Source organism: Saimiri boliviensis, chromosome 12 (genome assembly GCF_048565385.1).
Source record: "Saimiri boliviensis isolate mSaiBol1 chromosome 12, mSaiBol1.pri, whole genome shotgun sequence".
Lineage (NCBI taxonomy): Eukaryota > Metazoa > Chordata > Mammalia > Primates > Cebidae > Saimiri > Saimiri boliviensis.
This window is the reverse complement of record NC_133460.1, coordinates 94,630,479-94,656,662: the sequence shown is the minus strand read 5'-3', so window position 1 is coordinate 94,656,662 and position 26,184 is coordinate 94,630,479. Positions and strand designations below refer to the sequence as shown.

The following is a 26,184-nucleotide window of genomic DNA, read 5'->3' as shown; positions in this document are numbered from 1 at the left end:
AGCTGCTGTTGCAAGGGTATGGATGTGTATCACACACTTAACATCAGGACGTGTTGAATAGATCGCAGCATGGGGACTAAATCCTGTATGGTCAATTTTCAAATTGGTACTTCCCTGGTCAACCACTTCTCCTATTATATTGACTTTCACCTGGAAGAAATCAGAAAGACATATTTAACTGGTGCATATGTATCAAAATTTGTGTTTTACAAGCTAAACCGGGGGTTGCAAACTTTTTTTGTAAAAGGCCAGATAGTAAATATTTTGGACTCTGTGGGCCTCTGCTGCAATTATTCAACTCTGCAGGTGGGGTACAAAAGCAACCATAAACAACCTGTAAGTTAACAGGTATAGCTTTGTTCCCATAAGACTTTATAAAATAGGTAGTCTGCAACAAAACTTAGTACTCAGCAAGTACAGTTTCCAAGAAACTGAGAAACTTAAGCTCTTCAGTCGGAGGTCTCAACATGTATCGAATTGGCTAGAAAACTTCTATTTGCTTACATTGCAGCAAGCACCCAGAACCAAGGTGGCTCCTGTTGCTCGCTCCATAAGCTAATGACATGGCTAGTAGTAGTCATGGAAAAGATGAAATGCTAAGAAGGTCAGATCCTATACTCACACCAACTGAACTTCGTTTAAATCTAGCTATGAACATAGTCTGTGTGTGTTTTGGTGGTTTTGTTTTGTTTTGTTTTTGAGACAGAGTCTTGGACCTTGTCACCCAGGCTGGAGTGCAATGACGTGATCTCGGCTTACTGCAACCTCTGCCTCTCGGGTTCAAGTGATTCTCCTACCTTAGCCTCCTGAGTAGCTGGGATTACAGGCGTGCACCACCAGGCCCGGCTAATTTTTTGTGTCTTTAGTAGAGACGGGGTTTCACCATGTTGGCCAGGCTGGTCTCAAACTCCTGACCTAAAGATCCACCCACCTCAGTCTCTCCCAAAGTTATGGGATTACAGGTGTGAACCCAGCCGTGTGTTTTTTTTAAGACAAATTTCTGAGTGTATAGGGTGGGAAAAAAAAAAATCAAGATTCCCTTCAAAACACAGATAACTGATAAGACCAACTCATTTATTAGTCTCTTCAATTACGCTGTTCTCCAAAGCTTTTCTTTAAAATAACAACATAGTTCAAATTCCCTTCACTGTTCACTTGTAAATGTTTTTCCATCCATACCTTCCCATATTCTGTCCTGTGCTAAAAGCTAAGAACTGTCAGAAAAGCAAAAGAAAGCTCAGAAAAAGTAACACCGGAATGAAAAATTATACCAAATTGGAGGCTGTAGCTTCAGAAAAAGATAGTCCTCTGGGAATTATTATAATGTGGTCTTGCTCCTTACTTATTCTTACCTGGAAAAAAAACAACAAGGAATTACTATGAAGTGGTTCATATTTTGCAGTGGAAACATGACTACAAATATATTTACAACAAATAACTGTAAGCGACCTGGAGGAAAAAAACCCAATAAAGCAAAAATTAAAGTTCTACAGCAGGAAACTTGCCTAAAGTTTCCTCAAGTACTTGCTAAAACATTCTGACATTGGTTTTTTACTGGACTTACGTAAAAGTGTTATTTTGGGGTTCTAAGGTTATTTAGGGTCAGCTATGTTCATAAAAAATAAATGCCAATAGCATTCAAGCCAATGTGGTAATGATTATAACCTTAATTTATAACTTGGAAATTAAGGCAAAATGGGCAAAGGAAAGAGAACAGGATCTCTTCCTAGGAAGGAATTAAAGATGGAAGGGGGAAAGGAAGAAAGATTCTTGGTGGACTGCAGCTATATTATTTCCATTATACAATATTTTAATGCTCTTTTGTTTCCAAATAGCATCTTTTTCAAAGTGTGGCAAAATGAACATATGATGGTGAATGGAAAGGATATATTTAAAAAATAAAGACCGGGGAGGAAGCTTCTCTAATCTCCTCTTTCTTGCCTCAAATGCTTTTAAAAGCCACTGATGCTCACATATAATTACATGGGAGGGACAATTTTGCCAGAAAGATCTCTTCTTGGATAGATTCTACAACTGGTCTGAATCAAAGGAATAAAACAGTAAGGGGAGAAGAAAGGTGGGAGCAACTGTAGCCCCCTTGGGGATAAGGTTTAAATCTCTCTTTGGTTATGATCTAGCATACTAGGTTTAGAGAATAAGTCTGCAAACTGGACTTCCAGGTAAAGTTAAGAAAAGTATAATTGCCTTCTAGTTGGAATTCTTTAAAAAAGGAAGTGAAAGCTGAACTCACTGAGATATAGGTATTTGCCAGGTGTGCCCATCCAAACAAGTCTACAAGTCTGTACAGGCTGGCAAGTTTACAGCGAGTAAGTTTTTCTCCCTTCACATATGAGGATGTATCTGCACCAGGAAGGTCATTGATAGGCGTGACCATGCCAAGACCTGAAAGAGCAAAAAATGTGGAGAGAGATTCAAGTCAAGCAATCCCTTACCTGGAAATTAGCTGCCAGGAAGTAGCCTGCGTCTGGGAGTATCCCAGCCTTGTATATAATGATCTGAAATTTATCAGCCCACACAGTATTTTATTAGCTTATTCTCCTTCAGAGAGGTACAGTGAGAGTAAAAATAAGTGTCAGCTATCTTTGATTGCTTAGCAAAAGTTGCTTCATCTAGCGCTTGCTAAGGAGTGACTATATCAAAGGTTCACACCACTGGGGAAAAGTGGTTCCATATATCTCCAAGGGTAAAAGTGTTAAGTACTAAAATTATTGCTAGTTTCATGATGAAAAGATCTCAACAGAAAGCTACTTTTCTATTACCTCTTTTGACTTTTATTCAAACACAAAAAGCATTTGAGATGGAAAATAACACATGCAAATAGTTTGGGTTCTGTCCCATTGAAGTTCTTGAAGTAATCTTGAAGGTCTCTAATGATCTAATTGCCAAGTTTAACTGATACCAAGCTCAACTTCTGCTCAGTCTTCATTCTCTTTGATCTCTTACAGCTTGACACTATGTACACTGCCTCATTCCTAGAACTCTTCTCGAGGCCCATGTGATACTATCCTGGATCTCTTGTTCGTTGTCCACCTGCTTTTCTCCTTTAACAAGTTCATCTGTTCCTTCACCCAACTGTGGTTCTTTCCCAAACCTCAGTCCTCTACTATGTTCTTTCTCATTTTACTTTTCCCTACAAAAACATTATAGACTCTCAAGCCTCCCTTACTGCTGTTATTTCTGTGTTGATGGCTCACTCCCTGGTCTTTAGTTCTGATCAGATCTTCCTCCCCATTTGTCAGCCGGCCCCCTCCCCCCATGCTTTTTTTTTTGTTGTTTTTTGAGATGGAGTTTTGCTTATGTTGCCCAGGCTGGAGTGCAATGGCGTGATCTCGGCTCATTGCAACCTCCACCTCCCGGGTTCACGTGATTCTCCGGCCTTGGCCACCCGAGTAGCTGGGATTACAGGCATGCACCACCATGCCCGGCTAATTTTGTTGTTTTTAGTAGAGATGGGGTTTCTTCATGTTGATCAGGCTGGTCTTGAACTCCCAACCTCAGGTGATCCACCCACCTCAGCCTCCCAAAGTGCTGGGATTACAGGTATAAGCACCACCATGCCTGGGCCCCAGTCTGCTTTTTAAATTTGTTTTGTTTTTAGAGACAGGGTCTCACCCTGTCACCCAGGCTGCAGTGCAGTGGTGTGATCATGGCTCACTGCAGCCTTGAACTCCTAGGCTCAAGCAATCCTTCCACCTCAGCCTCCTGAGGAGCTGGGACTACAGGGCATGCTACCACACCTGGCTGTTTTTATTTTTTAGTGAAGACAGGGTTTCACCATGTTGCCCAGGCTCATCTTGAACTACTGGCCACCAGTGATACTCCTGCCTTGGCCGCCCAAAGTGCTAGGATTATAGGCATGAGCCACTGTGCCTGGCCTAGCCTGCTATTTCTGTGTACAACACAGTAACATGAAAATTAAAAAGGTCAGTTGGGCACAGTGGGTCACGCCTGTAACCCCAGGACTTTGGGAGACAGAGGCGGGTGGATCATCTGAGGTCAGGAATTCGAGAGCATCCTGGCCAACATGGTGAAACTGTGTCTCTACTAAAAATACAAAAATTAGCTGGGTGTGGTGGCACGCACCTGTAATCCCAGCCACTCAGGAGGCTGAGGCAGGAAAATGGCTTGAACCCGGGAGGTGGAGGTTGCAGTGAGCTGAGATTGCGCTATTGTACTACAGCCTGGGTAACAGGGCGAGACTCCAACTCAAGAAAAAAAAAGAAAATTAAAAGGGTCTAAAGGTGATTTTATCTTCTCTTTCCCTTACCTTCTCTCTTCTTACTTTGCTTCTAATATTGACAGTACCATTCCTATAGGCTCATACTCTAAGTAACCTCTACCTCTTAATCTCTCCTGGGTTACCATATATAATTTGTCACCACATTCCATGACTGTTTTCTTCATAAGGTCCCTTGCCGTCCACACTTGAGTTCAGGTTGTACCTCATGTGTGGATCGCTGCAATCTGCCTCATTCTTGGCCTTGACTGCAGCCCCTTTGTAAATTCATTATGCATAAAGCCACTGAGTTTTCTAAAGCACTGCTTTTAACCTGAGAATGCCAGCAAGCATTTTGAAAGAGAATCAATATTTCAGTGTAAGACTTTTTAATTTTGAGATGTTTTGAAGTAATGTGAACAGTTTTAATATATAAGCCATACAAAATAACATAATTTCTGACAAAATTTTACAGTCAGCCATTAACCTATCTCCTACTCTCCCTAACTTTCCAACTTTAACTTCCGCTTTTCACAACACAGCGTATGTATTTCAGGCAAACTGGTTGCTACTTCCTGACCTCCAAACAGTGGCACATGGCTTTCCTCCTGCCATGCCTTTGTACATTCCAGCCAGCAGGCCAAGGTCTCCTGTAGCTACTTATCCTGCCATGGAATCCAGGACACTTGCAGGATAGCTTCTTTTACTATTTCTGTTTTCCCTGACTAGTCTTCCTCTTTGAGCTTCTGAGGTTCTCTCTTTGGGATCTTTTGTCAGCCTATACCCTCTTGTCTATTTAATCAGCGGCCACAGCTTTCAGTACTACCTCTCTATGTCCGTCTGCCAAGTCTTTCTCCTAAGCTCTCTGACTGCATTTCCAATTGATGCAATGTCTTGGCAATGAAAACGAGCATGCCCAAAGCTGAACTTCCGCCACTTCCCAAGCCAAACTAGATGCCCAAATCTGGACTCTTTTATTTTTGTTAATAATACTATGAAATCTCCCAGTTCATTCCTCACACAGAAAATATATTGGTCTTTTAAAATAATCTTTCTGCGTAAAATGGCTTCCCGTCAAAGTTAGGAATAAAACTCAAACTTTCAAATCCAATTGTGATATGATTTATATTCAGCCACATTAAAATCAGATTTCTTATTTTTAAAAAGAGAGATATGGTTTTCACTTTGTTGCAAGGCTGGTCTCGAATTCCCAGGCTCAAGTGATCCTCCCACCTCAGCCTCCCATGTAGCTGGGATTACGAACACATGCCACAGATCCCAGCTGAGGACCATGTCTTATATCATCTTATAATCTGTATGAAGTGTAGTAAATGCCTGGTTGATATGAAAGGGCAGGAGGTTCTAACACTATGTTACTCTAAGTATTAGATGTTATAAACTTAAGGACTGAACCTGAGCAGAATATGCTGCTAGAGATGTACAGTGTTCCAAAGTGGAGGTAAAATGATAATGTTTAAAATTCTCCAAAACTGACATACTGAGGGGAGGTGAAGAAAAACCCGAGAAAGAATTGGTCATGATGTAATCTGCAATCTGTTGTAATGCTAGCAATCCAGTTGGGTTGTGGCCTTTCTTCATCTGTTCTTGAATAAGGCATTCCAAGTCTTCCCGAAAGGCCTGTAATACACAAAAATAAAGACTGAGCATGTGCATCTCACTTGCAGCAGAATGGCCTAAACGTAACTTGCTCCAATACAACCAATCTTTCCCCCATCCCTCTTCCGAAGAGCTTTTACCTCTACTATTTAAAAACAAATGTAAAACACAAAATAATAAAATCAAAGCATTGGAAGAAAAAGCAAGAAGTTTGCTTTTGGGGGGAAAACCATTATGCATTCTTAATATCAAAGAAAATGAGATATTGTAATATCTACACTAGACAGGCACAGATAAAACTCCTCTTATTAATAGGCAACTCAAGCACCAAGACAGTGCTGCAAAAAAAAAGTGATCCACTCCCTGCTTAGCTAATACAGAGTCCCCATGTGAATGGGGAACAACTTTAAATACAGAGTTACTCAATGGCAAAAGTTTTTACTAAGACATAATAAATAATGGTTTCCATTTTATGATTTCCATGGCAATGCCTTAGCTCCATAAACTCTGAAAGTTTCTTAATGGAACTCTGGGTTCCATATTCTGGAGTTCTGTTGTATCTTTTTTGGGGTGGGGTGGAGTGAGATGAGGTAGTGGCAGAAACAGTGTTTATATAGATCAAAATCCTGAACATTAAGAGAACAACGCTATTCGAGTAACCTTCGAGTTACTAGTATGGTTCATCATCCGAAACTTCTCCCAGTCCTTCACATCACAAATAATTGGTTCTGACTTTCCATCACATCTAACCAACACCTATTTTATTAAGTTCATCATTTGTTCTCTTGGTCATGTCTACTTCATTTAAAAGATGAAGGCTCTTGCAATATAAATCACTTAACCCTTGCTCTTCCATTTGAGATTAGTTACATATGTTGTAGGATGCCCCGACAGAAATTAGTTCCATTTCCCCACTTTGCCGAAGAGGGATAAGGCAGAAAATTATTTTGGCATCACTACCTCCAAGAAGGGTAGGTATGAATACCTGGGAGATAACTAAGAAAACCTCCTTTAAAAGGGTGAATCTCTTTTGAGTCACTGACAGTAGTCTGCCTCATGAGGGTAGGAATAAAGTCTCCTGGAGTCTCTGCTTAGATGAAGCCTTTCTGAGAGGCTCTATCTAAGTTCCCAGAGGTCACGGGAACTTTTTTTTTCTTTTTGAGATGGAGTCTTGCTCTGCTGTCCAGGCTGGAGTGCAGTGGCACAATTTTGGCTTACTGCAATTTTGCCACCTCCTGGGTTCAACCAATTCTCCTATTTCAGCCTCCCAGATAGCTCGGATTATAGGCATATGCCACCACACCTGGCTAATGTTTGTATTTTTAGTGGCGATGGGGTTTCACCATGTTGGTCAAGTTGGTCTCAAACTCCTGAACCTCAAGTGATCCACCCTCCTCGGCTGCCCAAAGTGGTGGGATTACAGGTGTGAGCCACCACGCCCGGCCAGGAACTTTAAAGAAAAAATAATGGCATAGGAGCTCATGGTGGTAAGGAGAAATGTGGGTCTAAGGGTATGAGATGGTAGACGTAGGACCAGTCCTGACTCAATGTTTGCAGTGCACTTAGAATAATATTGAGAGGTGTCCATGATGTCAACTGAAAGACCTATGTGCTAACAGATGTCATTTTGGGTGCTCAACCGTAAGGCAACATGGAACATCCTAACTGAACTTAGCACAGGAAGATGCTTCCCTGATGCACTGTAGTGGCCTGCACAAACATCTGGGTAAACAGTGAACCTATAGCTCCTGTTGGACAGTTTAAGACTGGTTTTCAATACTCTATCACAAGGCAGGGAAGTATAGTTGGCAGTGGTAGGCTGAACAGACTCTAGTGTGTCTCCCTCACATACATATATACAGATGCATGAATACACAGCCCACACTCATCTTGGATTTGGAAGCCACGGATGAACATATTCAGTGTAAGTCACTAAAGTTCTTGGAAGAATTCAGAGAAAAGCAGAAATTCCAAGAGGAAGATGGTGTACTTTCTGCTAATAAGGCAAGTGGATATTTGAGTGATTAATTTTTAAAAATACAAATTGTGACATTTGAATCCTAAGTTCACAAACAGTTTACACCAGTTAAATACGGCTTTTGTTTTTACAAATTCAAGCCTTGTTAAGTGTAAATCATCCACACAATAAAAATTCAAAACGTCTAGTTCTATTGACTATATCTAGTTCAAGTAAATAGGTGATTTAAATCAGAACAACTCTCCTGTAAAACATCCTCTGCAAAGACATACTACATATGTCAGAAAACTCCATTAGGGAGGGTTCTTGTTCACCCAAGACCCTGTGAAGATAAGATGGCTGAGAACTGTATACAAGATAGATGGAAGCCTTCATACAGATAAGTAACATGACTATTTTACCCTGATTAAGGCTGAAAGGAAAAAAATCTTCCAGATATCCTCATTTATCTTTATATAAAGTACCTCATTTATCTTTATATAAAGGACTTCTGGACACATGACAATGGGCCTATCTGCTCTTCTGAAAGTCTATCTTCCCTTCAAAATCAAACTATTTAAACTTTTATCAGTTCAAAGTAGTTATAACCAATATTTTTTGATTCAGTTTTTTAAAACCCCAAATTAATGATCCCTACTCTGTGCATCACTTTTACACACATTACAATAGCTTTCAAAGTGGGCATTATCTATTTTATTAAATGTCCTGCACCCATGTCCTTCTAGGAAAAATTTAAGGCAGTTTCTGTAGATTAAAATGCTAAAAAAATAAATATAGGTAAGAAAAATAAAGCTGAAGAGAAAATGAGCATAAGAAGGATAGACAGAGCCAGGAATGAGGTTAAGATACAAAGTGAATGCCATAAAACTGTACGCATTTGCTAGAGATGAGACAATTTTTATCTCAACTGTGGCAGCCAGCATGAATTAAGACTGCCTGCTCAGTGTACTGATTTACAATGGTTTTAAGATTAAAAATCAACCAGGTGCTCAAGATAATTACAACTGGTGAGAAATTTAATAAACTGGTGAGAAATTTCTGCTGGGTGGGATGAGAAAGTCAAAAAAGAAACGTTGAAAGCCTGTTCATGACACACAGCTAGTAAATGCCAGAGGCAAGGACACAGGTCCAATGCCCTTTTTACATTGGTGAAATTGCTTTCTTCATTTCCATATATCCCACAATATGTGAGTGCCATTCTAAACCTTGGGGTTATCTATGGTGTGATAAGAGGGATGCACAAGCCCTTCTGAAATCAAATTAAGAATAAGAGGAAAAATATGAATGTCTCCTTTAAAGCTGACAAATAGCTTCTATGCAGAAGTAAAGAAGGCAATTTTCAAAGTATATGCAATCTCCCCAGCCTTTTTTTACAATTGACATTGTGTCAACCCATAAGAATCCTTCCAGTGCAAAAAAGGTTTAATATTTTGTCATGAACATTTATAACTCATTTGTACATGTTTCAAATGTTTCTGAAATATTGTTCAGATAATTATCTAAGGCATAAAACAGTAAGTGTAAAAATTACTAAGACTAATATAAAAAATTACTAGTATAATTACTAATTTCAGCTGATTTTTATCAGTAAATTTACTGAGCTTCCATTAAAATATCAGAATAAAATTATTTATCTTTGAAATGGATAGTTAATATTTTTACTGAAGTTCAATGTTAATAATCCTTTATACTCGATTCATTTGAGTCTCACCACAAAGTCCTGAGACAGGCAATGAATAACTTGCTCAAGGTTACAAAGCTAATAAGTAAATGTAATAAAGATTCAAATCTGGAACCCTCACCTGGGCATGGGATCTTTTCCTAATTTTAATCAGAGTTGGATTCTATCTCTCAAACCAAATACAACTAATAAGGTAGCAGGCATGTTGTGATCTGAGATGTTGAGTAAACCTCTTAGGCTAGATTACAGCATTAGATTGCAATGGTAGATAAAGCAAAGCAAAACAAAACAAAACAAAACAAAACAAAACAAAAAACAGATATAGCAGCAGATTATGGTGATCCTGGAATACCAGGCTAAGTACTTGCCCTCTTGTAGCTAAGAATTCATCAAAGCATAATGAGAAAATTTGTAAGCAGGGTGGTGGGGCCACATACTGGGATTCTTAAATCAGATTAGCCAACAGGTCCCTGGAGTCTCCACTAGAGAAGAGCTGGGTTAGAAGATCAAACAACATATACACAAAACCATGGCATAAACTATGTCTTCTTTCTCAGGTACAGAAGAGCATAGAAGAGGAGGTAATGGTAGCTGTTAAATTTTGTGAAGATGAGTAAATCAGAACGCCATCAGGGTGACAGATTCAAGACCTTCAAAAACCAAAATATAGTCTAAGGAATTAAAATCTTCAAAGTGTTGCCACAAAAGCATAATATACTTCAAATTAGCAATAAATATTTAATTTCCAAAAAATAGTTGCCCACTACATGCTAGGTGTTGTACTGCATGCTCTTATTTTATTTAATTTTCACAACTGTGTGAAGTATTTTTCACAACTGTGAAGTAATTTTCACAACTGTGTGTCAGTTTCCCTAAAGAGGAAACTGAAGCTCAAGTTAAATGAGCTTCCTGATGTCACATAGCTAGTAAGTGGTAGGCAAAGCAAAATTTGAACCCAGATCCAAAACAAACACTTTTATAAAAAATTGTGTAAACAAAATGGGTAATGATGAGAAAATGTACTGACTCCTAACTTACAACAAAACGGCTTGGTACTCCAAAATTTCCATAGTCTGCTATGTAATTTTTTCGCTTTATCTGCCATTACTACCACCTCATGCTTTAGTCTAGCCTATGAAGTTCATCTGATCACAACCTTCACTTCTCTATCCCTGCTCGATCCATTTCATCTAACTGAAGTATTGACTTCCATCGTTCTTCCTAATGAATTTTTATCCTTTATCCAACACATCATAAATGCTACCTTCTCCTTGGAGTCTCCTAATCATCCAAGTTAGGAGGGATCTCTGTATTTCTTCTCTTCTGCACCTCACTGTGAACATTTCCCTACACTGTACTTAGGGTACCAAATGTATGACTGTGATTGTTTAACTATCTTCCTACTCTACCATATTATCTCATGACTGAAACTGTGTCTTTCAGATTTCTAGATTCTCCCTGAGTGTGTAGTTCAGTGCTCAATTAATACTAAGAGTATCTTTTCATTTTCCTAGATATAAAGAAAGTGAAGAATCTGATCTAAATCTTGACCGAGTTAAGGTAGCAAAGATCCATTTCATAGGTTATTAGCTAGAAAACAGTCTTATCAGCCTATTAATTGAATGAGAAATTCCTCCTGTGTAATTAGGCCTGCCCATTACCTACTAGGTAAAATTTATTTTCTTTAAATAAATTCAACTTAACAGCTCTTCAAACATAGGTCCAAGAAGTATGGTAAATAAATCACTAGGTGAAAAGCAAAAGTTAGACAGAGGGTGCCTTAAAAGCCTTATCTGAATCTCACACCCTTTTATTTTATATATCTATCAGTGTCGAGGGAGTGAGGCTATAAAATTTGAATTCATAAGGTATGGACAAAAATGGACTTGTAAAAATGTGAAAGACTCAGAGATTTGAGATTCATGCTGGCGAAGAATACACTTTAAGTACTCCCATATTCCTGAATATTATAAACCAAAAGTAAAATTCACTTGAGACATCACATTTTAAGGCTCTGTATCCAAGGTCAGAACTTTCAGGAGAAAATGGCAGGAGATAAAATATTTAAGTCACAGAAAAGAGAACCAATTTGATTAAAAAACAACAACAACAACAACAACTAACTTGATAAAATTATTTCAATTAATGCTAAAAAAAAAACAAGCAAAAAGAAAACCACTCCATGTGGGCTGATTTATCAGTAACGTCTAATTTACACTCAGGTAAAAATACTGATAAATATTGGAGACATCAGAGATGAATTTTAAACATCCACATCTGGATGTTTTACCTCAAAATTACTAGAGAGGAAAACTGGGGCAAAAAGTATAAAAATAAAAAATAAAAAAAAAAAAGATTACAGATTTGCTGCTCCCAAGGCACCCTACAATTATGTCATTAGATCTCTCCTAAAGCATTATTAGGAGCATAACAAACTTACTTAGAATTTCTCCATTAAGAAATGTACTCATTTGGAAATAGAATACCACTGGCCCTGTTGAAAGGAGAAAAAACAAATAAACCATATTTTCTTCTGGATGGTCTTTCTCCTGTATCTAAGTCTTAATTAATAAGAAGCTAAAGGTTAGAATATTTTTCTTGAAGCTGTGTACAACAGAAATGTAAACCAAGTTAAGAATACTTGCATCTTAAACTTCTTAATTGACCATATATCATGGTGATTTTGACCAATTATTTGAATTAAGGCACCCTGTTAACACTTACACCTTACTTCCAGTGACATCCTAAAATGTATATAGCTTTGGCGTTTCTCCTTGCATCAACATAAGCTTGTAGCAGTATGCATTGCCCTGTTATTAAAAATTGTTAGTATGTCATGTGCCCAAGCTACCACCACCTACGGAATTTAACTGCACATTTGTGTCAACCAGTCTAAACTGCTTCCTATGGTGGTAAGGCTTAGGAAGCCCAGCAACTGTTTTCCATATTAAGCAGTCAGGTTCAGTAGGAGCCTGTTGGACAACATTCAAATGCTTTATGTTTCAAAGCCCACCCAGCTAGTCACTATCCATCCATCCATGCATTCAGAATTTAGTATCTATCTCTTGTGTTCAATGTGCTATTGTTTAGTTTTTCAATTCATTTGCTTCTTGAACTTTGAAGAGGCATCACTTAATTCCAACAGTTTGTCCTGGACACTTTGTTTTGAGAAAAACTTAGGGTCTCCACAGACATGATATATGAGGAGTACATATAATGTACTTTGTCAGCAAAGAGAACTTGATTTTCTCTAACGCAACAAAAGGCAATAAGGGGTGATTTTTGTCATCCAAATTTACAATTACACCAAAATGTCTTGTGATTATAAACTCTTTCAGGTTGTGTTGAATTAACTGGCGCAGCAGACTTTGAAGATGAATATGATGATATTAAAACATACAGGCAGAATTTTTTTATTGTCACTGAATGCTCTAAGTGGTACAGCCTAGTGATTATAGGTATGAGCTTTGGAGTTTAAATTCTGATCACATCATTTAACTAAGCTGTAAAACTTCAGCAAGTTATTCAATGTCTCTAAGTTTCAATTTATGCATCTGTAACCTAGGCATATTAATTCTTCTTTAACTGAACTGCTTTGAGGATTAAAAATACCTAATAGGTGCTTGGCATATAGTAAATGCTTAAAACAAAAGTATTATACTTTGCTTTTATTTCTCTTCTGATTTCCTTTCTTCCCAAATTAACCAAGCATTTTAAATAGAAGGCTTACAAATTTGTTACTTACAAAAATGAATTAGTAATATCTGATTTTAATCTTTATTGAGTATGGATTTTGCCTAACAGAATGAATCCCAATATTTAGGAGATTCACAAAATTTCTAAATGAATTATATCAGCAGAAACACTCCAAGCTTGGGCTGAAAGGAACAAAGACAGTACAAAAGGAAAAGGGGTCTTTGGATCCCTAAAACTTCTACAAGAAGAAAGCAGTCTAAGAAAAACATGAAGTGGCAAACAGAGGCTACCTTTCAAGAAAACGGAAGGATGATTCAGACAGTGGAACCAAGAACCTAGTGGGCAGAGCCAAGCACCTGGGAGGTTCACTCCTGGTAAACAGCAGGACTGAGTCCTAATCAAAACACCTCCAAACATTTGTCCAGATGGATTTCACAATTGTTTTGGACCGGTGACTCCTTTGTATTTCCCAATTTTCTCCTTTTTGAAGAGGAATGTCTATAGCAGTTACCTGTCCTGCCACTGGGGAGCATGAATCTTTATTTCACAGGTCAATAGGACCTGTACTTAAGGTTCTACACCCTGAGGAGGATCATCTGCAGCTGGGCCACATTTAGATGATGAGATTCTGTATTCAAGGTAATGTTGTAATGGGATAAGACTTTTTAGGAGGTGCTAGGAAGAGATGAGTGTATTTTGCATGTGGGAGGAAGAAAAATAAATTGTGGCATGACAGACTGAGGTTCCTTTAAAATAAATTGTGACCTACCAGGGATGGTGGCACATACCTGTAGTCCCAGCTACTCAAGAGGCTGAGGCAAGAGGATCGATTGAGCACAGGATTTTGTGTGCGATGATTGTGCCTGTTAACAGCCGCTGCACACTAGCCTGGGGCAACGCAGTAAGAACCTGTCTCTAAATAAATAGTAACTAGAGAGTGGACGATTCTCTCCTCAAAAGATGGAGCTTTAATTTCTCTCCCCTGGAGCATGGGGAGAATTTAATGACACACTTCTAACTAAGAAATATGGTACAAGTGATAGTGTGTGATGTCTGAGATTAGGTCAAAAGCAGCATTGCAGGCTGCCCTCTCTTGGATCCTTGCTCTGGGGAAGAATAGGCAAGCAGGTTTAGAAAAAGGTCCACGTGGCAAGGAAATGTGGGCTTTTGCCAACAGCCATGTGAGTGATCCATCTAAGAGTGGATCCTCTAGCTCCAGTAAAGCCTTCAAATGACAGCAGCCCTGGTTAACATACTGACTTGCAACTTCATCGGAGAACTTGAGCCAGAACAACTCAGCTAACCTGCTCCTGAATTTCTGACCCACAGAAATGGTGAGATAATGAATGCTTGCTGTAAAGCTGCTAAGTTTTGGAATAATTTGTTATTTAGCAGCAGATAATACAAGCCACCAAGGATCATTTCTCTTGGTGAAGTTTCTGTTACATCAAAAGAAACTTAGAAACCACTGTCCTAAAATACGGCAGGAAGACAAAATGTATACACTTTCTCAAGTCTTTCACAAACAAGATTTTAAATTCACTAGCAAAGATCTAGGGAAAAAAAGATCAGCTTTTAATTTTTCAAACCTCAGCCTTCTTTGTTCCACTCTGGGCAGAAAGTGATCATTCTTGTTAAGTGAATAGGGAAATGACAAACTATGTGTTTTGCCTTTTCTCATTATTTCATTAAGTTCCCCAAGGCATGAGTAAAATTGTTACTTTTAAGCCAATTTAAAAATAGAAATACATAAGTGTAAAAAAATAATCTGCTTAACATTATTGTGGAAACTATAAAACCAAAACCCGGCATAAAAATGAAGTTTAGTACTTTTTTTAAATTTAAACTTTACAGTTAGAATTCAGTGGTCCTCGGCCGGGCGCGGTGGCTCAAGCCTGTAATCCCAGCACTTTGGGAGGCTGAGGCGGGTGGATCACGAGGTCGAGAGATCAAGACCAACCTGGTCAACATGGTGAAACCCCGTCTCTACTAAAAAAATACAAAAAATTAGCTGGGCGTGGTGGTGCGTGCCTGTAATCCCAGCTGCTCAGGAGGCTGAGGCAGGAGAATTGCCTGAACCCAGGAGGCGGAGGTTGCGGTGAGCCGAGATCGCGCCATTGCACTCCAGCCTGGGTAACAAGAGCTAAACTCCGTCTCAAAAAAAAAAAAAAAAAAAAAAAAGAATTCAGTGGTCCTCTTTTAGACACTTCCTAAAGAAATCTCAGTATTTAACAACCTTAACCAAAACTGAAACTTTATTCTTTTAGTTCCCATATGCTAATGACTGTTACAACAATCGTTTTACAATCATCTGGTTGATAAGTTCTTCTTACATTTTTTTTGAGACAGGGTCTTGCTCTGTCACCCAGGTTGGAGTGCAGTGGTGTGATCACGGCTCATTGCAGCCTTGATCTCCTGGGCTCAAGTAGTCCTTTCACCTCAGCCTCCCAAGTATGAGATTACAGACTCGCACCACCATGCCCGACTAATTTTTTAATTTCTTGCAGAGACAGGGTCTCGCTATGTTGCCCAGGCTAGTCTCAAACTCCTGGGTTCAAGCAATCCTCCCGCCTTGGCATCCTGAAGTGCTGGATTACAACAGACATGAGCCACCATTTCCAGTCTAGTAAGTTAGTTCTTAAAAGTGGAGTTTCTTTAGAGAAGGAAACAAATTTATTTTGATCTGAATAATTATTGTGCTCTTCAAGTATTTACAAACACAGACACTCAAGTTTGCATAAAGTAAAGCACTGAATATTTACTCTCTCATCATGACGTTTCTGATGAATCTTTCCATTTGGAAAGAGTTTCTTTAAAGTGGGCAGTATGCTTTTAAAATTACTCAAAGCTTGCATTGTTTTTATAGGTATGGGAGAATTAATTACCCAGAGTGGAATTCCCTTTCGGTTTTGGACTCACCTCTGAGACTACATTCACAAGGACACAACAAAAATGATTTACCAGGGCAGTTCTAAGCCTTAGTGCTAATTCTGATACTCAAGTTGGAAACCTAATATAACCCTAACCTTGGCATCATGTGTCTATGTGCTGAACTCTGCCTTAGGGGTGCATGATCTTCATTATGCATAGAGTTATGAATTCACTTTGCATTTTAAATCAAGATAGTCTGTCATTTTCCATCATGTATTAATATATTTTCACTAAAGTTTGGGAAGAAAACAGATCACTTGAATATGATTCACGAAGTCTGACTATTGCTGTGCAGACAGGAGTTTTAGCTTGGAATTTTTTAAAATATTTTTTGAGACAAGGTCTCACTCTGTTGCCCAGGCTGGAATGCAGTGGCACAATCACAGTTCACTGCTGCCTTGACCTTCTGGATTCAAGTGATCCTCCTGCTTCAGCCTCCCAGGAGTAGCTGGGACTACATGTGCACACCACCACACCTGGCTAATTTTTAAAATTTTTTGTAGAGATAAGGACTCACTATGCTGCCTAGGCTGGTTTCAAATTCCTGTACTCAAGTGATCTTCCTATGTTGGCTTCCCAAAGTGCTGGGATTACACACATGAGCCACTGAGTCTGGCCTGTTATCTACTTTTAATTTAGTTAATTTAATGTGTATGCACATGTGTGCCTGCAGTAAGCACATGTAGTATTAGGCTGCCAAATCACAGACTTCCTCAAAAACCTTAGTCTTCTCATGCCACTCTGAGTGTCAGGGAACCCAAAGGAAGAAGAAAATATGGGCATGGGATATGCCTAACTTATTTCTTGGTTCCCATGTCATGCCTTTCTTTCCTTTAGATATTCAGTCTAAATTGGGTGTCCTTAATTAAGTAAAATCCTTTATCCTCCTTTAATAAAGTGCTATACCCAGAAAACGCACAAAATTTAAACCACCAAACACAATACTAGTTTGTCGTTAAAGGTTTGCAAATCAAATATACAAATTAGATGTCCATTTCTCCTTTGAAAGACTGGAAGCAACTGGTCACTCTTCTTCCATCCCTCTTTTTACCTGAAGGTAGCTAAGAAACCTTCTACCTTATCATGCCTTATCATATTTCCAAAGAGGAAGAAAAATTACAGCCTTCTAATTCAACTCACAGGACTTTGCAGGATCTGAGTAACTCGCTTCCTCTGCTCCATCATATTGAAGTCTTGGCGTAGATCAGGAGACATGTTCCTCTCCCGAATGTATTCTGGGTCATTTTCATCGATGCGGTCAAAATACCTCTCTTTGTGAGGCATGCTGGGAGGAGGAGGAGTGGTAATCACGCCTTGGCTGGCATCTGAGCTCATGTTTCAAGTCTGGGATTACTCTTATCTGCATTAATAAACACAAAGAAGGACATTCATGATAAATTCATCATTCAGTTCAAAATTTAGATGGGTCAAGCAGAACTTTTACATTTTGCCCTTAGAGTAAAAACTAGCTTCTCAAAAATATTGGAACAATTTTTTATTCATATAAAAAGATCTTAGATTATAATACTAAATTGAAAATTGATATTTTCAGAGCAATGGAAACTTATGGTTCAATCATGTTAATGTCATCAACTAATTTTTTTGTTTATTTTTTTGAGATGGAGTCTCTGTCACTCAGGCTGGAGTGCAGTGGCACGATCTCGGTTCACTGCAACCTCCACTTCCCAGGTTCAAGTGATTCTCCTGCCTTAGCCTCCCAAGTAGCTGGGACTACAGGTACATGCCACCATGCCCAGCTAATTTTTCTATTTTTTAGTAGAGACAGAATTTCACCATATTGGCCAGGCTGGTCTCAAACTCCTAACCTTGTGATCTTCCCACCTCGGCCTCCCAAAGTGCCGGAATTAGAGGTGTTAGCCCTGCGCCCAGCTGGGCTGAAATGATCCTACTGCCTTGGCCTCCCAAAGTGATAGGATTACAGGCATAAGCCTCCGTGCCTGGCCCCCAACTCTTGTTTTTAATACCACATATGCACAGGCATATTTTCTAAGTGTTTTAGAGTAATAGGAACTAGTACAAACCAGTATGAATAACATTAAGGAAAAAAATAGTCTTAAACAACATACTTTGAAAATGCTACAGAGAACAAATTTTTAAAAAGTAGTTATAACACTTGTGAACGCTAAGGGTTTCCCTCTGATGTAGCCTTTGCTCATGCAGATTAGCAACAAGGTATCAATGCATATACAAAATTCTAGTTTTAAAAATCTTATGCAAATAACAACTATCTAACATGCATGTTAAAAAAACATTAGGTTCAAGACAGAAATAGATGAAACACTCTAGAATGGTGGCTTTCAAACGTTTTATATTGGATTCACATACAAATATAAAAGATCTATAACTGAAATAAATTAATGACATGATGTTTCCCCTTACTATGTGGTACATTCTGATATTTTCTATTTTAATCTATTTCATTTTAACAAATGCTGGTCAAACTGATTCATGAGCCACTAATAGGTTGTGGCCCACAGTCTGAAAAACAATGCCCTAGAAACTCTAAGTTATGGTCAGGTAGACAACAAGAAGAAGGGGTAGGATAGGTTAATTTAGAATGAATATATGCTAGAGAAGAGTAAGAAATGATTCCTTGATTTTTTTTTTGAAAGAAATATTTATTGCAGCTTATTACATATTTCTTTACATGTTAATAGTTTAAAAATAGTACTCTTACAGTAAATCATAATTTTACTTTTTTTTTTTTTTTAATAGAGAGTTTAGGCTGGGTGTGGTGGCTTGTGACTATTAAGTACAGCATTTTGGGAGCCTGAGGTGGGAGGATCACTGGAGCCCAGGAGTTCTAGACCAGCCTGGGCAACATAGTGAGACCCTATTTCTAGAAAAAAATTAAAAAATAGCCAGGTGTGTTGGCATGCACCTGTAGTCCTACTCAGGAGGTGGAGGTGGGAGGATTCCTTGAGCCCAGGAAGTTGAGGCTGCAGTGAGTCTTGATCACACCACTGCATTCCAGTCTGGATGATGCAGTGAGGAAAATAAGTTTCTGTATTCATGGAAAACTAGTTTACAATTTGCTTTGAGAAATATGGGTGTTAAAGGAACTTTAAGTAGCCAGTCACAGATAAAATGTTACAACTATCTACTTAGTTTAGATAGAAGGCTTTGCAAATAGCACATCTACCCATTTAAAACATGTGAATATCAGCATTGCAGAAAGATGAAAACAATTTCAAACTCTGAGGACATTATAAAGGAGTGTTTATGATTCTATGAATTATATATCTGAAAGCACATTTTTGAGGGAGGATTTTTGAAAATAAGCACCTATAAGACAGATACCCTAAACACGGAGCCACTTAAAGATACTGCCAATGATTACATTTCTATTCATTCCCTCAGCCATCCAACCGCTAGTATTATTATTCGCAGATAAGAATAATCTTTCTGCAATGTTTCAGAATATTCAACCATTTGAAAGCAGAACTACAGCAGACCAGGTTTCTCTGAATCAAATCAATTGACTGCCTTAAACTGAGGATCATTCTACAAAATAACTGGCCAGTACTCTTCAAGGTCATGAAAAATAAAGACTAAGGAACTGTTCCTGATTAAAGAAGACAAAGGAGACTAAGACGTGACAATTAAATGCAACATGTAATCTTGGATCAGATCCTAGACCAGGAAAAGGACATTAGTGAGACAATTGGTGAAATTTAAATAGAATCTGTAAATGTGATAATAGTATTTATATCAATGTTAATTTCCTGAAACTGATAATTGCAATATGGTTATGGAAGATATCATTTAGGGAATCTGGTTGAAGGACAAACAGCAATTCTTTAACTATTCTTGCCAACTCTTTTTAAAGTCTGAAATAATTTCAAAACAAAGCAAAAAAATATATCCAAAATATGTAAATAAACATTATTCCAATATAAGACAAATCCAGTATCAACATAGTCAAAGGAAAATACTAATATCACAATTTTCGGGCCCTCCTGAATTTTCTAGTATACGATGTTATTTCCTTACTAGAGAATTTTTAAAGTTTGCTCACAGGTAAGACAGGATACAAAATACATTTATGAAAAGAAAGCCCAGCCCCCCACACAAAATGTCTCAAGAATTCTTCCATGCTTCCCTGTAATATAACCTTGGCACTTATTCCACTAAGAAGTAGAGACTATTTTTCTATCCCTTAAATCTGGTTTTGACTTGTGACTTGCTTTGACTAATGGAACGTAGCTGAAGTGACGTTATACAACTTCCAAGAGTAGGCCTTTGAGGGTCATGGAGCTGCCACACCACGAAGAAGCCCATCATGAAAAATAAGAAGAGGCCCAGCTGTCCCCAGTAAGCCAGGTTCCCAGCAGACCCCACCAGCTAACTATAGCAACATGAATGAGTCCAGGTAAAAGCAGGTTGAGGTACTCCTAAGCCAACATACAGAGTCATGAGAAATAATAAATTGTTAAAGCCACGAAGCTTTGTTTTTTGTTTTACCCAGCAAGAGATAACTAAAGTGAAAACTGACATTACTGGTGCTGTAATAACAAAAACTGAAAATGTGGCATTAGCTTTGGGGCCTAGGCAGTGTGGACGCTATTAGTAGAGGCTGACAAGGCAGTGAGGAGACTGCTACTGGACGCTGGAGAAGAGGTTATATTGCTTCGTGAGAGCAGAAACTAATAAGTATGTGTTAATTTGAAAACTAGAAAACATGCTTAACAAATGTGGAGCTGGCTAAGATTTCTAGGCAGAAGACTGAGTCAACAGAGTTTTGGTTTTTTTTTTTCAAAAAAAGTTTTTTAAATGTAATCATTTATAGGAAATAATACAGACATCCCTTATACCCTTTCCCCCAGTTTCTCCCAATGACAACAGATTGCAAAACCATATTACAGTATCACAACCAGGACACTGACAGTAATACAATCAAGGAGATGACTTCCAGTATCAGAAGTACTCCTCATGCTGCCCTTTAATAGCAAGGCCCATTTCCACTCCCTCTTTAATCAACAGCAACCACTAATCCATTGTCTATTTCTGTAATTGTCATTTAAAGAATATAAATGAAAATATGCAATATATAAAACCTTTGGGAATTGGCTTTTTTCACTTAGCATCATTTACTGAAGATTTACAGAGACTGTTGTGTCGATAATTTGTTCCTTTTTTTTGGTTTGAGATGCAATCTTGCTCTGTAGCCCAGACTGGAGTGCAGTGGCATGAACTTGGCTCACTGCAACCTCCACTTTCCAGGCTCAAGAGATACTCCTGCCTCAGTCTCCCGAGTAGCTGGGATTACAAGTGCACATTACCACAGCCCGGCTAATAATTTGTTCCTTTTTACTACAGAGTGCTATGCTATGGTATGGCTGTATCATTATTTAATCATTTGCCCACTGAACAACAACCGGTTATTTCCAGTCTTTGACTATTATATAATTAGAGCTTTTTTAAAATTAATAGCAAAAAAGTAGAAACAACCCAAACATCTATCAACTGATAAACATAAAATATGGTATTTTGTCATATAGTATTCCAGAAAGAATATTACATGGCAATCAAAGGAAATAGAGTACCGATACATGCTACAACATGGATGAGCCTTGTAACATTTTAAGGGAAAGAAGCTAGTCACTAAGAACCACATACTGTATGGATTCCATTTATAGGAAATGTTTAGAAGAGGCAAACCTATAGAGGCAGAAAACAGATTAGTGGCTGTCTAGTGCTGTGGGAAAATGATGAGCGGCTGCTAATGAGACTTCTTTTTGGAGTAATAAAAATGTTCTAAAATTATTGTGGTGATAGTTGTACAACTCTGAATATATTAAAAACCACTGAGTTGTATACTTTATATGGGCAAATTGCAGGTATGTGAATATATCTCCATAAAATTGTTATTTTAAAAATCCATTCTGAGAAGCTACTGACCACCCTGTAAGCTTGGGGATGGGGACTATCTTGTAGTCCTCACAATGGGAGACAGCTCCATAAAAGGGGCTGAGTTACTTTACTATATCACAACTCCTTCAAAATGAATCTGGTTTGCATTACTTCTCAGCTGGGAATAGTAAAAACAATCTTTTGAAAAGAAGTTATTACTTATAAAAAATCTTTCCAAACTTAAAATTCTTGGCAGTTTGAACAGCTTTCTCTAGAATAAGCAAAGAGATGGCTGCACTTTCAAGTCCCAGGCCTATTGTTCCACACTTGAAAGAATAATCAAAGATACACCAAGACCTCAAAGCAGCATATTTGGTTAAAAAACAAAACAACAAATGCTACTTTAGTTTTTCTTGATGAAAGCTACTATGAAATTTTAAAGTTATTTGAAGTTCTAGAAAACAACTTAGACCCTACACAAACTATGACAAGCTACCATCCTTAGATCAACTAGTGAAATTTTCACTTTAATTTCTAAAAGACATGAGCTACTTTTAACTGCTAGCCACAACTTTATATACAACTGAACATGGAAATCAAGAGATCTGAAAACTTGAATCAGACATAGATAAAAAAGAAGAAAAATGGGAGAAAAAATTCAAATGAACATGGTATTGAGTAGCACTGAGTAATACAGATGGCACTAAGTACAAGAATGGAGAAAAATTTAATTATCCCACAAAGCACTAGATCTTATTCCTATAAAGGCTATTGATTTTATGTAAGCTTCTCTTGAAATATTTCAGACTAGATTCAAAGGTCACTTTTTTTTATGGGTGTAATTTTTTATTTTTTGCAGGTTATGTAATCGCTTGAAAAATGTCAATTAGGAATTAGTTTCAGAGAGAATTTTTAACAGCAGAATTGGGTAGGACAATATAAGTGAGAAAAATATTAACATGCATAAATCCAGAGCATGTCAAGAACTGGAATCACACTGTATGTTTAGTTTCTTATTTTCAGTTCTAAATTTAAAAATTGAGATTCTTAATTTTTTTAATTTTTTTTTTAATTGCATTTTAGGTTTTGGGGTACATGTGAAGGACATGCAAGATTGTTGCACAGGTACACACATTACAGTGTGGTTTGCTGCCTTCCTTCCCCTCACCTGTATCTGTCATTTCTCCCCATGCTCTCTCTTCCCACCTCCCCAACCCCCAGCCCTCCCCCATTTCCCCCCAACGGACCCCAGTGTGTAGTGCTCCCCTCCCTGTGTCCATGTGTTCTCATCGTTCAACACCCACCTATGGGTGAGAACATGTGGTGTTTGATTTTCTGCTCTTGTGTCAGTTTGCTGAGAATGATGGTTTCCAGGTTCATCCATGTCCCTACAAAGGACACGAACTCATCGTTTTTGATGGCTGTGTAATATTCCATGGTGTATATGTACCACATTTTCCCTATCCAGTCTATCATTGATGGGCATTTGGGTTGGTTCCAGGTCTTTGCTATTGTAAACAGTGCTGCAGTGAACATTCGTGTGCACGTGTCCTTATAGTAGAATGATTTATAATCCTTTGGATATATACCCAGTAATGGGATTGCTGGGTCAAATGGGATTTCTATTTTTAGGTCCTTGAGGAATCGCCACACCGTCTTCCACAATGGTTGGGTTTTTGTCTTTGGTTCTGTTTATGTGGTGAATTACGTTTATGGACTTGTGTATGTTGAACCAGCCTTGCATCCCTGGGATGAATCCTACTTGATCATGGTGGATAAGCTTTATGATATGCTGTTGCAATCGGTTTGCCAGTATTTTATGAAACCAACGAGAATGAAGACACAACATATCAGAATCTCTGGGACACATTTAAAGCAGTCTCTAGAGGAAAATATATAGCAATGAGTGCCCACATGAGAAGAAAGGAAAGATCTAAAATTGACACCCTATCATCAAAATTGAAAGAGCTAGAGGAGCAAGATCAAAAAAGCTCAAAACCTAGCAGAAGACAGGAAATAACTAAGATCAGAGCAGAAATGAAGGAAATAGAGACACAAAAAACTCTTCAAAAAATCAATAAATCCAGGAGCTGTTTTTTCAAAAAGATCAACAAAATAGACTACTAGCCAGATTAATAAAAAAGAAAAGAGAGAATAACCAAATAGATGCAATAAAAAACGATAAAGGGGTTATCACCACAGATTCCACAGAAATCCAAACCATCATCAGAGATTATTACAAACAACTCTATACACATAAACTAGTAAACCTGGAAGAAATGGATAAATTCCTGGACACTTGCATCCTCCCAAGCCTAAACTCGGAAGAAGTCGAAACCCTGAATAGACCAATAACAAGGTCTGAAGTTGAGGCAGCAATTAAGAGCCTACTACCCAAAAAAAGCCCAGGTCCAGATGGGTTCACAGCCGAATTCTACCAGACATACAAAGAGGAGCTGGTACCATTCCTTCTGAAACTATTCCAGACAATCCAAAAAGAGGGAATCCTTCCCAAATCATTTTATGAGACCAACATCATCCTGATACCAAAACCTGGCAGAGACTCAACAAGAAAAGAAAACTTCAGACCAATATCCATGATGAACATAGATGCAAAAATCTTCAATCAAAGGTCACTTTTTACAGATGAAACTATACTCAGAGGTGTTGAGTGACTCTTCTAAAGTTACATTGCTCAAATATCATACTATAAAATCCTAATAATGATGTTTATTAGCATTACCATGTCGCCCAGATTCTCCCATAATCAAATTTACTCCTTTAATGAAATATAAGAAAGAAACCAGGCCCATCACACCATGTTTATGTATGTACTTTATAAATACCATCCACTCAGAGGAATAGGCTATTAAGAAGAGCTAAAATTCTAGTGCTTGTAATAGACATAATGGTCTGTGTACCTAGCATGCATAGAAAAATAGATGTACAAGTGGGGTAGTTGTTTATTGGTGGTTTGCTTGACCTAAACACCAAAGGGAAAAGTTTTAAGTAACTATGTCGTTAAATATTAAAAAGTACCCATTAACATTTTATCAATACAGTAGTCTCCCACTTTAACGGCAGTTTGTTACCTGTGGTCAACCACTGTTCAAAAACAGGTGAGTACAGTACAGTAAGACTTTAAGACAGAGGGAAAGACCACATTCACATAACTTTATATTTTTCATACATACACCCACACATCCATAAACTTGGTATCTTTACCATCAGTACTTACCAAAACATATAAATAAGATACATACATACAAAGAGTAGGATGGGCAGACCAAGAAGCTTAATGAGGTAGGCAGATAAATGGTTTAGTAAAATATCACAGAGCAATCCTTACAGCTTTGAATTGCAAACAGAAAGGGAATACATGCAAGGTAAGGATCATTAAATTGGCTCAAGTCCATCCAAAAAGGAGACTACATTGGATATTGATCAGTATGTAGGAAGTCCTAACTCCTTACCTGACAGATGACTGCTATGTCTTAACTAGAAGCTATTAACAACATGATATTGATTGTGCTCTAGGTAATAATAAATTATATCTAAGTTTTACTTTTGTTTCTAAAGCTACTTTAGCATCATATTAAAAGAGTTGAGGGTTTTATTATGAAATAAAACAAACCTCAGAAAGAGACTATGTTGGGACCTGAAAAGACGAGTATAATACACCAACTGAATGAGTGGTAATAGAAATTGGTCTCAGATAGATACTAAATAGAAATGTATGTATACATAAACATGTCTAAACTACAAAATCAGTAGTTTAATGAAACATTTTAAAGCAATCACAAAATTCCAAGTACTATGCTCCACACAGATTATCTCCTTTAATATCCTTCACAATTCTGGCTAGGTGTGGTGGCTCATGCCTGTAATCCCAGCACTCTGGGAGGCCAAGGTTGGGGGATCACTTGTGGTTAGGAGTTGGAGACCAGGCTGGCCAATATGATGAAACCCCATCTATACTAAAAATGCAACAATTAGCTGGCATGGTGGCAGGCATCTGTAATCCTAGCTACTCAGAGACTGGGGCAGGAGAATCACTTGAACCCAGGAGGTGGAGGTTGCAATAAGCCAAGACTGCACCACTGCACTTCAGCATGGGTGAGAGTGAGACTCCATCACAACCTCCAAGAAAAATCCTTCACAACTTATGAA

The 26,184-nt window shown here is 38.1% G+C and overlaps 1 protein-coding gene across 13 annotated transcripts in view; it reads right to left on the bottom strand.

The window, feature by feature from the left end:
* Window positions 1-26,184, bottom strand: part of ADD3 (adducin 3) — a 127,264-nt gene that overhangs the window by 14,840 nt on the left and 86,240 nt on the right. For 12 of the 13 annotated variants that reach the window (XM_010333033.2, XM_010333044.2, XM_010333049.3 and 9 more), the window contains 5 exons: window positions 17,281-17,500; window positions 5,737-5,875; window positions 2,252-2,403; window positions 1,272-1,352; window positions 1-150 (listed from right to left, as the gene is read on the bottom strand). In XM_010333033.2, coding sequence (XP_010331335.1) covers window positions 1-150; window positions 1,272-1,352; window positions 2,252-2,403; window positions 5,737-5,875; window positions 17,281-17,475 — 717 coding nt within the window. In that variant the 5' untranslated portion in view covers window positions 17,476-17,500. Of the gene's footprint in view, window positions 151-1,271; window positions 1,353-2,251; window positions 2,404-5,736; window positions 5,876-11,953; window positions 12,008-17,280; window positions 17,501-26,184 lie in introns of those variants that run through there. The other variant, XM_010333056.1, reaches the window with a different exon arrangement.